Here is a 13,128-nt window from a genome sequence, read left to right as displayed (position 1 = left end):
TATTTTTATGCATTCGTACTCACACACATACATATTTATTATGCTTTTAAAGAATTATTTATCCACCTGTTCCAGTTATACTACTTCAGATAATGTATGTCTCTTAGCTGCTGTTGCTTTTTGTGCTTTTTGTACTTTTGCTCCTCAGGGATATTTAATTTGACCAGTGATCTCATGTTCTCCTGGGACTGTCTAGGTGGTAACATCTACTGGGAAGAGCAAAAGGCCAGGCTTTAGCTCTTGACCTACTGAATAAGCTCATAGGAGGAGGAGGAGAGAGTCTGGACCCCAAGACAGAGTGCTCCACTGTAGCATCACTCCCATTCGCAGCCACTCTACCAGGAAAATCTGCTGCGCAGGAATTCACCTTAACCTCTAGGAAATAAACAGCAATAGGAGGAGGCGGTTTTCTATGGTTAAATGTCACTAGTTCTGAAAGTTGGAGGGGACAGCGTGGAAAAGGGCATGCCCAAGAAGTTCTGATAAGTGTACACCTGTTCTTCAGCTCCTCACCCAGCAGGGCCTTTCCCTGCCTTGGCCTGCCCGGTCTCATGGCAGCACCGCCTTGGGCTCTCCCTTCCACCATGGCAACAGGACCTGGCAACAAAAGGGAGCAGCAGAAGCAGAGAACAAAGCATTCTTCCCGTCCCCCTTCTTATGGCTTCCAGTTTCCTGACTTCCTCCCCAGGCTGCAGTCCCTTCCCTTCCACAGACATATAGTCTGCAGTTTAGGACAGCCTTTGTTCTCCCCAGGAACCCCTCTGGGTTTGTTTGTGCTACTGTTTTCATTGCTGTGGCTGTTATCCTTATTAATATCTCAGATTCATGCTTCCTGCGGTTTCTCCATGGTCAATTCTGGGAAACAGAGTCAGCAGCCCATCCTAGTCTACCACACTGATTCACTGAGTGTTTTTTAAAAGAACATTTTGCCCCCTAAAAACAAAACAGTTGTCGCTAAGTCTAAATCCTCTTAGAAAATTTCTCTTTTTTTAAGATTTCTTGTCTGTCTCAGAATGTGATTAAATAGACGATCTCTTCTCTTATTGTGCCCAAGAATTGCATTAAAGGGGAAGGAACCAGGAGTTCCCGTCATGGCTCAGCAGTTAACGAACCTGACTAGGATCTATGAGGATGCAGGTTTGATCCCTGGCCTCGACCAACGGGTTAAGGATCCAGCATTGCCGTGAGCAGTGGTGTAGGTAGCAGACGCGGCTCAGATCCTGCATTGCTGTAGCTGTGGTATAGGCCAGCAGCTGCAGCTCCGATTCAACCCCTAGCCCAGGAACCTCCACATGCTGTGGGTGCGACACTAAAAAGCCAAAAAAAAAAAAAAAAAAAAAAGGAAAGGGGAAGGAACCATAAAACAAGGATTAGAAAGCAAGATATTTTGTTTTCAGCTTGTAGCTGTCTATCAATATGCAGAAATCCATACATCTATGAAACAGGGAAGCAAATACACTTCACAACTTTGCAAACCTTGCCTTGCCTTTTCTATAAAGTCCTTTTGCACATTCTCCAGGGACCATCTATTTTAAAGCAGCTTTTTTAGGGAGGCAGGATAAAAACGGAGCACCCTATCACCTCCAGCTTCTGAGGGTCAGATTTGTTATTATTAAAACTTTCCTTCTCTTGCAACATAAATATGTTTGACCAACCATCTGTAATTCCTGTCTCTTCCAATCTAGTGTAGAGAGGGAGCAGCATCAGTAGTTGAAATAGTGTGTACTGACCACAATCTAATATAAAGGAAAACTTTGTATGCTAATAGTATCTATCATGTTGGGTTATTTAATGCCTACCATATTAAATAATCTACATGAGATGCCAGGTGCAAAGTAAGTACTCAACATGCTAGCAATTATTATTTAGCACATAGAAATTATGAAATTGTTAATATTCAGAATGAATGAGTACAGGATTTTTATTGAAAATGAAGTAACCTCTTCTGATAGGTATTTTGATTTTTAAAGCAACTTATCATTTAGCTTTGTGTTCCTGTTCCCAGCATCCCAGGGTAACTTTTGTCATTACTGTCACTTTGGGGTTCTCTGGTTTCGTCAGGGAATTGTTGGTTTATACAGTGCTTATTGAAGTATGTTATACATACAACATTTATTGTGTTTCAGAAAATGTTGCTTTAATAGATAATGCATAGACAAGAACAACAGTAATAATAATAATTCTCCTTAGCCTAAACTATTCATCTGGTAGCATGGCATATAAAGTTCCCTCCCTGTTCCTCTTTCATTCTGAAAACAACTAAAAAGACTAGATAATTTTTTTAAAAAAGAATATCTTTTTGAATGTATTCAGAAGCTGTTAAGTTAGTTAGGATACTCAGATATCAACATCTGAGTGAAAACAGAAACCCAGAGGTATAAGCAGAGTACTGAAGGCAGCTCTCACCTCGAGAACCTTCTTTAGACCTGAGTGAACATGAGCTTAAGTTTTAGGGCTCTTATAAGGCACGGCGGGTGGGGGGGAGAAAGTCCAGGGTTTGCTTAAGGTGGGGGATCGAGGCTACCAGTCTGCATCATAAAGCTGGGACTCCAAGGGGCCAGGCCATACCTGCAGTGTCCGCATGAATTAGAAACAACCTCAGCACCGCGTGGGGACACCCCTCAAATTCATAACTATAAGACAGCGCTCAGGAGCATCTGATGCGTGAATGCACACGCACAAGATCAGTGTATTCTGAAAAACGGCGGCTGGGAAGCTCCAGGTGTCTGTCAGAGTCACATGTTTGCAGGAGAAGCCACTTTCAACTTCAATTTTAAAAGGACAGCAACACAAACCAATATGAGAAAAAACAAATTACCGTGAAATTTTGAATATCAGAATGAGACCTGCAAAGACTCGAGATAACTGGAATTATCAGCCACAGCATCGAAAGTAATCACATTTAGTATAAAGTTAAAGGAATTGAAATGTAAGGAATTGAAAATACTTTAATGGTAAAGCAATTTAAAAAATACCAAATATATTTGTAAAAGAATAAACTCCTAAAAATAAAAACAAAACAACTGAAATTAAGGATCTGGATGGATTTGAGAGCACATCACACACAGAAAATGTCTAGAATGTGGGAGAGAGGGAAAGAGATGGAAAATATGAGAGATTAGGTGAAAGAACGGGGAAATTGGACATACATCTATTGGAGTGCAGAAGGAGTGAGGAGAGAATGGAACAGACACATTAAATTAATAGTTTACACCTGAGAATTTTGCAAAACTTATAAAAACAAATTCAGAGGAGTGGCACGTCCCAATCAAAAAATAAAAAACATGTCTGCACTTAAAGAAACTGAAAAAAAAAATTGAGAACACAAAACACAAAAAGATCCTAAAAGCAGCCAGAGAGATAAAAACAAATTATCTTCCAATGAATAACAGCTGACTTTTCAACAACACCTGCAAAAGTATTTTCAGAGTAGTGAAAATAGAGTGCTTGCCTCTAAACTTCTTTAAAGAACTTAAAAGGATGCGCTTGGGGCCAAAGTAAGCTGCTTGTATGTGTGGAACGTCCATGTTGCAAGAAGGGATGAGAGAAGCCGGGGGTAAACATGGCTATATCCAGGCAGCTACTGACTAAGGTGATTAGCAATATGGAGTTGATAAAAGCAACATACACTGCAAGTAGCAACTGTGGCACAGAAATATGGAAGACTGCAGTGGAACTTAAAATGTCCTAAGTTCCTTTTGTTGTTTAAAAGGATATAAAAAATAATTTACTTTAAAATCTGATGGGTGAAACATAGATGTTGAGGCCTCTTACTGTGGGCACTAAGGAAAAAATAGTGTTATCACGTCCAAACCAGAGAGAGAAGAAAGCTGAAGGAGGAAAAATTTTATTCATTTAGAATAAAAGAAGAAAAAGAAGGGGCAAAAATAAAACATACAGAAGGCAGGGCGAATAGCACAAGATAAGAGAAAAATCAAGGCAAATGTATATTGGCATATGCAAACTAATGGACCAAATTGGACTAAACGCTCCATTTAAAAGACTGAGGTTGACTAGATTTTTTTTTTAAAGTTTCCAAAATATATGCTGTTTATAAGATAAATAAATACCTAAAACTGGAGGATATGAAAAGGTCTCAAATGAAAGATTGGATAAAACTATATCAAACAAATGCTATCTATCTCCCTCCGGAAAAAGCTGCTATTAAAATCTGTTGATCTCAGGGAGTTCCCTTTGGGGCTCAGCGGTTAATGAACCCGACGAGGATCCATGAGAATGTAGGTTCAATGCCTGGCCTCGCTCAGAGGGTTAAGGATCTGGTGTTGCCATGAGCTGTGATGTAGGTCACAGATGTGCCTTGGATCCTTCGTTGCTGTAGCGTGGTGTAGGCCAGTGGCTGTAGCTCCGATTTGACCTGTAGCCTGAGAACTTCCATATGCTGCAGGCATGGCCCTAAAAAGCAAAAAACAAAAACAAAAAACAAAAAAAAAGGATCTGTTGATCTTAGGACAATGTGACTTGCAGGAAAATCAAAAAGAGTGAGGATCACTATTTGAAAACAAAAAGCCGGTTAACAGTACGCGGAGAAATAAACCTACCGTCATAGTGGGAGATTTTAGCACAAGTCTTTAAGCAGTCCATAGGTCAAGACAAAGAATCAGTAAGGTGTAGATTTCAACAACATAATAAACAAGTTTGAGCTAATGGATTTGTGTGGAACACAGCATGCAACAACTTCCAAAAGGATAGGATACATGTTTCTTAGCAATCATTCATGAGCTGTAAAACATCGGGTAACTGGCCATCTAGCAATCTCAACCACTTTCAAAGAACGAATGTGGTATAGACTAAATTCTCTGGCCACAGTGCACTTAGAAGTGAATGACTCATGGACAGTAGTCGTTTAGCTTCATGTCCTAAATTGATTGGTATCCTCCCTAAAATTTCACATCCACCCAGAACTTGTGAATGTGAGACCTTATTTGGAAGTAGGATCTTTGCAGATATAATCGAGTTAAAATTAGGTCAGCTGGGTTAGGATGGGCACTGAATCTAAGATGACCCGAGTCCTCATAGGGAAAGTGGAATTTGGACCCAAGATGCAGACACAAAGAAAGTCACTCAAAGATGGAAGCAGAGACGAGTGGCGCCTCTGTAAACCAAGGAATGCCGAGGATTGCCAGCAAACGTGGAAAGCTAGGGGAGAGGTATGGACAGATTCTGCCTTGGTCTCCAGAAGGCACCAACCTTGCCAGCACCTGGGTTTCAGATTTCTAGAACTTTGAGAGAATAAATGTTGTCTTAAGCCACTCACTTTTCATACCTTGTTATGGCAGCGCCAAGAAGCTAGTATGCCCCCTAAGTTTGCAAATTAAGAAGTCTATTAAGTCTATTTAGTAGTCCTAATTAGATCAAAAGTCAAAAAATAATCATGGAGGTTAAAAAATGTTTTGAACTAAATGATACTGACAATACCATATATCTAAACGTAAGAGATTAAACTTAAGCAGTAGTTAGAAGGGCATTAATAGCCTTAAGTTTATAAATCAAGAAAGAAGAAAGGATAAAAATAAATGAGTTAGATATCCAAAACAAGAAGTTAGAAGAATAAAAAAACTCAAGAAAGTAAAATGAAGGACATAAAAATAAGAGCACACATCAATGAAATAAAAAGGAAAATGCAACAAGTACTAGATAAATCTCAGATACATAATACTGAATATTTGAAGATGCAAGTTGCAGAAGAATACATGTAATATTCCATTTACACAGATATTTGAACCAAATACAACTGAATATGGTTATGTTGCACATGGTACAATATTTCAGGTAGTATTTTAGCTAGACGGGAATGTTGGAATTAGAGAAGGAGGGAAGGGAGGCAGGAAGGCAAGAAGGAGGGAAGGAAAGGGTGAACTTTGGTAGCCTTTTGCAATTCTTTTTCTATGACTTTCCTAGTCGTATCCTCTGCTCATTTTTCCATTTTTTTTTTTAAAGGTTATTGCTGACATGGAGGCACAAGTCCACAAGTTGAGAGAAGAGCTGATTAATGTGAATTCCCAGCGAAAACAGCAGCTGGTAGAGCTTGGTCTTCTTCGTGAAGAGGAGAAGCAAAGGGCTGCACGGGACCATGAGACCACTGTCAACAAACTGAAGGCTGAGTCAGAAAAGATGAAGATGGAGCTGAAAAAGACTCATGCTGCGGAGACAGAGATGACGCTGGAAAAGGTAAGATGCCCAACTAGACTTTCACAGACAAGGGGGACCTGTGTTTGAAATCCACAGCTGCCACCCTTGTATTTAATCTCTAAAAAGTATTGGACATAGAATTACTCCCCAGATTTATAAAGCATTGAAATGAGCAACCTAAGTATCCTGATGTATGTCTAAGGGAGCTGGGTTTCCTAGCTTTTCCCTTGGCTTTCATGGAAGGGATTTATGGGAAATCCCATTCTATAGTAATTAAATACACATCGTGATAGGACAGTGTTACAATATGTTATAATATCGTCAGATATTATACTGATGAGGAGTATTTGGGCTGTAACCCTGAGTTTCCCTAAGTTAAGACTACGTCTCAAATCTTTCCTAAGTTATCTAATAGTTATTTCTAGATTTTATAGTTTTGTATAACAGTGTCACATAAATGATGACATGTTTTCCCAAATTGATGTTTCAAATTAAGAACTTTCTTTAGGTTATACATTTTTGAAATATATGCCAATATAATGTCACATTTTGAGTTGACATATTCCAGATATAGTTTCAACCATTCATTCTTTGGATGTTCTGGAAAAGTGTAAATATTTTAATTGATAGTAAATGTGAACTGCCATTAATCATAGCAACTGTAAATTGCCCCCTGAGTTCTTTAAGGCCAATCTGTATCTTGGGATCAAGACACTTAAAAAGTGTAATTTAAGAATCTTCTGGAGTTCCCATTGTGGCTCAGTGGAAAAGAATCTGACTAGGATCCACGAGGACATGGGTTTGATCCCTGGCCTTGCTCAGTGGGTTAAGGATCCCACCGTTGCTGTGAGCTGTGGTGTAGGTCACAGACATGGCTCTGATTTGATGTTGCTGTGGCTGTGGTGTAGGCCGGCGGCTACAGCTCTGATTTGACCCCTAACCTGGGAACCTCTATATGCTGTGGATTCGACCCTAAAAAGACAAAAAAAAAAAGACAAAAAAAAAAAAAGAATCTTCTGATTGTATTTTTTCTACTTCTTCTTCCTCTTTAAATGTTAAGCCTTCCTAGTGTGCACAACGCCACCCTAGGCACTGCTCCACTGCTTTTACCTGGGTCGTGGGCCTGAGGTGCTTACTTTATAGGAATACCCTAATTTACCTGACTCAGATTTCAGCAGACTGCCTTTGGCAGCCCAGCTCTGAACCCAGAAATAAATAGAAAATGGGCTCTAAAGAGGCAGGAGTGAGCCAGGAATAGCAAGGAGGCCAGTGCGGCTGGAAATGAAAGGCAAGGCGGAGGTGATACGGTCAGGGGAGAGACCCCGCGGGGATGGACCGGGCGCTGTAGGGCTGTAGAGGCTGTTGAAAGGGCTTTGCTTAGACTTTGCTGAGTATAGAAGGCTTGGTGGGTTTTGAGCAAAGGACTGGCTTGACCTGACCCGTTTGAGTAGGATCTCTCTGTGCAGGCTGAGGCTAGAGCAAAGATGGAAGTAGGGAGACTAGTCCAAAGCTCTTGCGGTCCTTTAGACAAGAGTATGATAGCTGCTTGGGCTTGGCCAATAGTGCTGAAGGTGGTAAACTGATCAGATTGGGGTTATGGTCTGAGGTTAGAGCTGGCAGGATTTGCTTTGGGTTCACACGCAGAGGTGGGTGGAGAGAAGTGGAGGGAGAAAGAGGGAGAGGGGGGGCAGGTGCCTGAGTAGTCCTGAGTGATTCCAGGTGACTTGCTGGAGCCAGTAGGTAAATGGAGTTATCTGCCCTTTGCTGAGAGACTGCAGGAGCCACTGGGCCTACGTGACTCGTTCCGGTTGAGGGGCCTGCATTTATCCACATGAGGATGTCGGTGATGGTTCCATCAAAGCGGTACAAAATCATAATGTTTGACGCTACACGTACCGAGTGTCCGGACTCAGGGAAATTTCCGTATATGGTAGTAGATCCAGCCTCTGACAATAGCAACAGCGAGGCTGATGGGGAGTTAAAGTGGTGACGCACTTGCCTTCTCTGGGAGCTGATACACACCCGTCTCCACTCCGCTCGCCTCCACCAGCAGTTCAGAGTGTTTCCAAGTGAATGTGCTTACATGGCACAGATGCCAGTGTACCTTGATTTTCTAAAAAAACTGGATATAGTAAAGCCAGACTTAGCAAACATACAGTTTAGGCCTTCACTTTCTTGCTTCATCTGTTCATGTTTTAAATGTTTCTTTTTAACAGGAGAAAAATGCTCAAGTATAGGTTTAGTCGTGTTACTAACAGGTTACAAATAATTAAAGAAATTAGTGTTAGAAACCATCGGTAATTTATTTGGCAGATATCTCTTGAATGATTTCTGTTTCTCAGAGGCGTTATCCCAGGCACTGTGGGTCTATTCAGAAAAAAAGCCCACAGTCCTTAAGGAGATTATTTAAAAAAAAAAAAATAGTGTGTAGGACACACAGTTAACTATAATGCAAGGTGGACCATGACTTGGGGGGGAATTATTTTCTGTTAAGGAAATCGGGGACATTAACTGGAAGAGATGTCACTTGTCTGCGACATAGGTAACACGGAGGAGTTTGACTAGTGGATATGCAAGACGGTGTTCTAAAGCCAAAGGGATAACAGCAGCAGTTGCCCACAAAACTGCTTCATGGTGGAGAGCTTAGTCAAGGGGGTGGTTAGTGATCAGGCTAAAAGGTAGCTTGGGGTCATTGAAAGTCTCCAGAGCTGTGGTTGGTATTTTACCTCCATTAGGTAAACCTGAAATGTCAAGATTCAAGTGACTGTTAGGAAAATCTTGTCAGGGCTGGCAGGATGCCATAGCCGTAGAGGGAGTGGGCAGGGATGGGTGGATCCGGGTGAGAGGTCTCCAGGGGCACATTCGAGGTGCGTGAAGCTGGTGAGGGGCTCGCAGTGACAATGGGCCAGAGGAGACATGTTGGCAAATGGGCTCAGCAGTGGCACTGACTGGTTAAGTCTAACTGCAGCCTTAATGACTTGAGAGGGTGGGAGAAGTTTCTGGTTGGGGAGGAAGAAGATGAACTCGGTGATGGACTTCAGTTGTACTGGAAGTACGATCGCTCCACACAGTTGGGATGTATGCTTGCAATTCATGGAACACTTACGGATAATCCCAAGAAAGGACCAGACTGGAAGAAACAGCTGTGGGCATCACCTCCAGGGAAGGGGCTGCTCAGGAGAGGAGGCCAGGCGGAAAACAAACAGCTGTGAAGGACTTCAGTCAAGACGTCTGGGGGGAAGCAGACAAAGAAGGGTCATCAAGGTAAGAGGAGTGTGGAAAAATGTATTTTCGTGGAAGTAAAGGAAGAGACTCTTTGGAAAGGAGCTTTGTCAAGAATGTGACAGGAAATCAGGAAGGATGAGGCCCGGGATCTGAAACCGAGACGTCATTGACGATCTTGGACAGAGCCCAGAGAATGATAGTGTGGGCAGAAGGCCAGTGAGAGAGTAGCCAGGAAGAGGACCTGAGTGAACACGCCATCGTTTGGGAAAGCCTGATGTTAAAAGGAAGGTGTACGTCCACAGAGCAGCAGGCGTTAAGGAGAGAATATTTTTAGGCTGGAAATGCCTTGCAATGCATGAGAAAGGACTGATGGAGAGGCAGCGCTTCACGATGGAGCTTAACCGTAGCGCGCTGATGGCTTGCGATTGAAGAGGTGAGGGTGTGCGTGGAATTCCCAGCCGGGGCTCACCCGCTCCCCTTGGCCTCAAGGATGCAGGTGCGTGAGACGAGGGTCTGTTCCTGGAACACGCCGCGCCCTCTCCTGCCTTCAGGCCTTCGCTCTTGGTTGCCCCTTGGACACGCTCTTCCCCGTGATGGTCTTACGGCCGTCCTCCTCCTCCTCCCTGTGCTCTCCTCGCGGTGTCGGCTCGCCTCCCTCTCCCTCCTCAGTGTCTCCCGCTGTCGTCACAGCTCATCTCACTCTCTGAATTCACCTTTTCATTTTTTCACTTGTTTATCTTCTCTTTCTCCCCCATTTAGACTGTAAACTCGTGAGCGGGATCTTGTCTATCTTGTTCGTTTCTGTACCACTTCTGTCCAGATAAAACTCGGCACATGGTGGGGCTAACCTGCTATATAGTAAGCAAGTGAATGGCGGGAGCCATGACTTTCAAGGAGGGATGAAGGAAGAAGAGAATTGATACAGATACAGAGGATCTCTGTGACCAGACTTGAGAGGTACTCATCCCAGACGTCATCCATACCCTTAGTGAAGTGTCACTGTCATCTGCTCAGAGTGAGGGATATCGAGAAGAGTGGAACAGCCAGGCTCAGGCTGAGCGGTGGCCTGAATGCAGCTGAGAGGAAGAGGATGTGAAGGGCTTGGCTTGGGTAGAACTGGGGTTCTGAGGGGAGAGGAGGGAGCACCGTGGGATGAGTCTGGAAGAATGGAATGCCCTGAATTGAAGTGAGAACACACGTAGTACAAGAAGATGGAAGTGGAGTTTTAGCCTAGTAACTTTAGCTGATATGAATAAAGGTGCCAAGGAGATGAACTGGATTGCAGGCGCTCGGTGGCATTGAGAGAGTCTGGGGAAAAGGATGAGAGCATTAAGTGTGACATGTTTGGTGTCATGAGTTTTGTTTTGGTCGAGTTGGTGGAGTTAACCATCCCCACAGTTTGAATGATAAAATACAGGTGCTTTTGATATAATTTGTTTTCCCAACTGGTAAAGGTTTTTCCTTAACTAATTAAAGGGATTCCACATGCAATGAAGAACTGAATCGTGAGTTCCCTGAACCAGTCCTTGTGAAATATTCATTTCTAAAGCTTTAGGATCACGTGTGGTGCTTCATACAAAGTAGGCCTTCATAAATGTTAAGTGAGTGAATAAAAGAATGATGATGAACAGAGAAATGCAGTATAGCTACTGTGAATGATAATATGAATAAGTTAAAAACTGTTGATTCATGCAAATTTGATTTCAACCCATTATGTATTCTTTGGGTAGGACAAGGTACATCTTTATATTCAGATATTCACTTGTTTTTTTATTGTTGGCATTTCTTTCATATTAGTAAGTTAAATGCAAAGAATAACATTTTTTAAAGATGGTTTTATTTTTCTGCACAAAGTTAGTAGACATTTGAGCTCTTATTATAGAAATTTGAATTAACTCTAATAAACTGATAGGTAATTCTCTTGTTAGCCTCTTGCCAGCGTTTTACAAGTTGTTGAATTCTTACTGTGTCTTATAAAAGGTTTAATGTTTTCTCATGCTTAAATAGATCTGAAGGTTAAAATATTTGCTAGCATCTCAAAATCCAGTCACAATTGAGGGGTTTAGAAATTGATTTTCTCTCATTAAGTAAAAAGTTGAGGTTCAAAGAGAGAATAACTCTAGAATAATAAATAATCTAAATGTAGCCTTCCCTGTGGGTCTGGGTTGTTTCAGTAGCACTTACAATGTTAAGGTTATAAAGGAATTCCTAAGTCCAGATCCTACCTGAGTTTCTGTCAGCAGCGATTTAGACCCAGATGATATCTTCAATGGCTTTGAGTTAAGAGAAACATGAAATACCTCCACAAGGTCAAAATCCTCTAAATAGAAAATCCAAGCGAATAAATGATTGACATTTGCAAAGTGAAAGCTGCTTTTCCAGCCTTTTACACTCTTTTCAACCCGATTGAAACAAAGTCCATGAAATACGCACTTCTGAAAAATTAAAGAACGTTACTACGTGATGGTAGTGGGTAACTCTCAGAAGTTTGATTAAAACTTTGGTATTTAAAAATTACTGTTCTTTCAGAAAACTATTCAGCTACTTGAAAAATAACCTTTCTTGAAATAGAAAATATTTTAGAAAATATGGAAAATAAGAAATGTAGAATTCCTTGTTACTGTCACCACCCACAGGTAAGTAGTTATTACTTAATGTATGTATAACTACATTAACTCAGCTAAGATCATGCTGAGCAAACTGCTCTGCCTTTTGCTTTTAAAAAGTTTTGTTTACATTGATTCAAAGATTAACATCTTTCTGCATAAAATGTTGTCAATATTTCATTCCATTTTTTTCCCCTTAGTTTAAGATCCCAGTAGAATTACAAGGTCAAATTGCTTTTCAAAAAGGCTTTACTAATTTATATTTTCCCCAATACAATATCTGTTTTACCTAGTCAGTTCTTAGTATTAATACTTCAATTTGGCTGTATTTTTTTTTCAGGGTCGCACATGCAGCATATGGGAGTTCCCGGGCTGGGGATCGAATTGGAGCTGCAGTTTTTTGGGTATTTTTTTCCTGAAGAACATTTATGGTTTCTATTTGCATTTATAAGAGAATGTACATTTATAATAGATTTGTTATTCATATTTCATTTTCTAAGAATTGCCTGTTCACATCCGTTGTCACTTTCTCTTCTCTTAATGTGCTAGTGTTTTCCTTATCACTTTATATAAACTTGTTTTACATTTAAGATGATAAAACTCTTTGTGGCAAATATTTTTGGTATTTTCCTTTTAATTTTGTCATTTAATTTTATGAAATGCAAAATTTTTTTGTATTTAATCTATTGAATCCTTTGTGAAATCTCCAGTATAAGCAGGTTTAAGCTTCATGATTTGATATTTTAAAATATATGAACACATCAAACATTTTCCACACTGTACTCTACTAAGTAAAAAGCTCTTATGAAATTGACATAGCATTTACCAGCTTGGGCTCCTGGTCTATAATTTTAATGGTATCCGAAGGATTATACTGGAATTCTGCCAGCCTGAAGTCATTAAAAGGCTTTGAGCAACAATTCAGCATCTTTTTCAAATTTAAGAAAAGCCCCATATGGCATAATTATTCAAAGCTAAGGTCATAGAAACTACTTAAACCTTTGAAATTTATAATTAAAGGATTAATATTAACTTATGAAGACATTGTCATTTTGGCTTAAAATGGATTTCTAATCTCAATTCTGTTCTTTTTACTTTGATCTTTTCTGAGTTTTTCCTTTGCTAAAAATACGAAGTTTTTCTCCTT

At 40.7% G+C, this 13,128-nt stretch overlaps 1 protein-coding gene across 9 annotated transcripts in view; it reads left to right on the top strand.

The window, feature by feature from the left end:
- Positions 1-13,128, top strand: part of CEP112 (centrosomal protein 112) — a 475,548-nt gene that overhangs the window by 250,941 nt on the left and 211,479 nt on the right. For all 9 annotated transcript variants that reach the window (XR_002337057.1, XM_021066730.1, XM_021066727.1 and 6 more), the window contains one exon: positions 5,959-6,189. Coding sequence is in view for 8 of the 9 variants with exons in the window: in XM_021066730.1 (XP_020922389.1) it covers positions 5,959-6,189 (231 nt within the window). In the remaining variant the exon portion in view is untranslated. The remainder of the gene's footprint in view (positions 1-5,958; positions 6,190-13,128) is intronic.

The sequence above is a fragment of the Sus scrofa genome, chromosome 12 (genome assembly GCF_000003025.6).
Source record: "Sus scrofa isolate TJ Tabasco breed Duroc chromosome 12, Sscrofa11.1, whole genome shotgun sequence".
Lineage (NCBI taxonomy): Eukaryota > Metazoa > Chordata > Mammalia > Artiodactyla > Suidae > Sus > Sus scrofa.
Note: the sequence above shows the minus strand (reverse complement) of the source record. Positions and strands in the feature narration are given on the sequence as shown.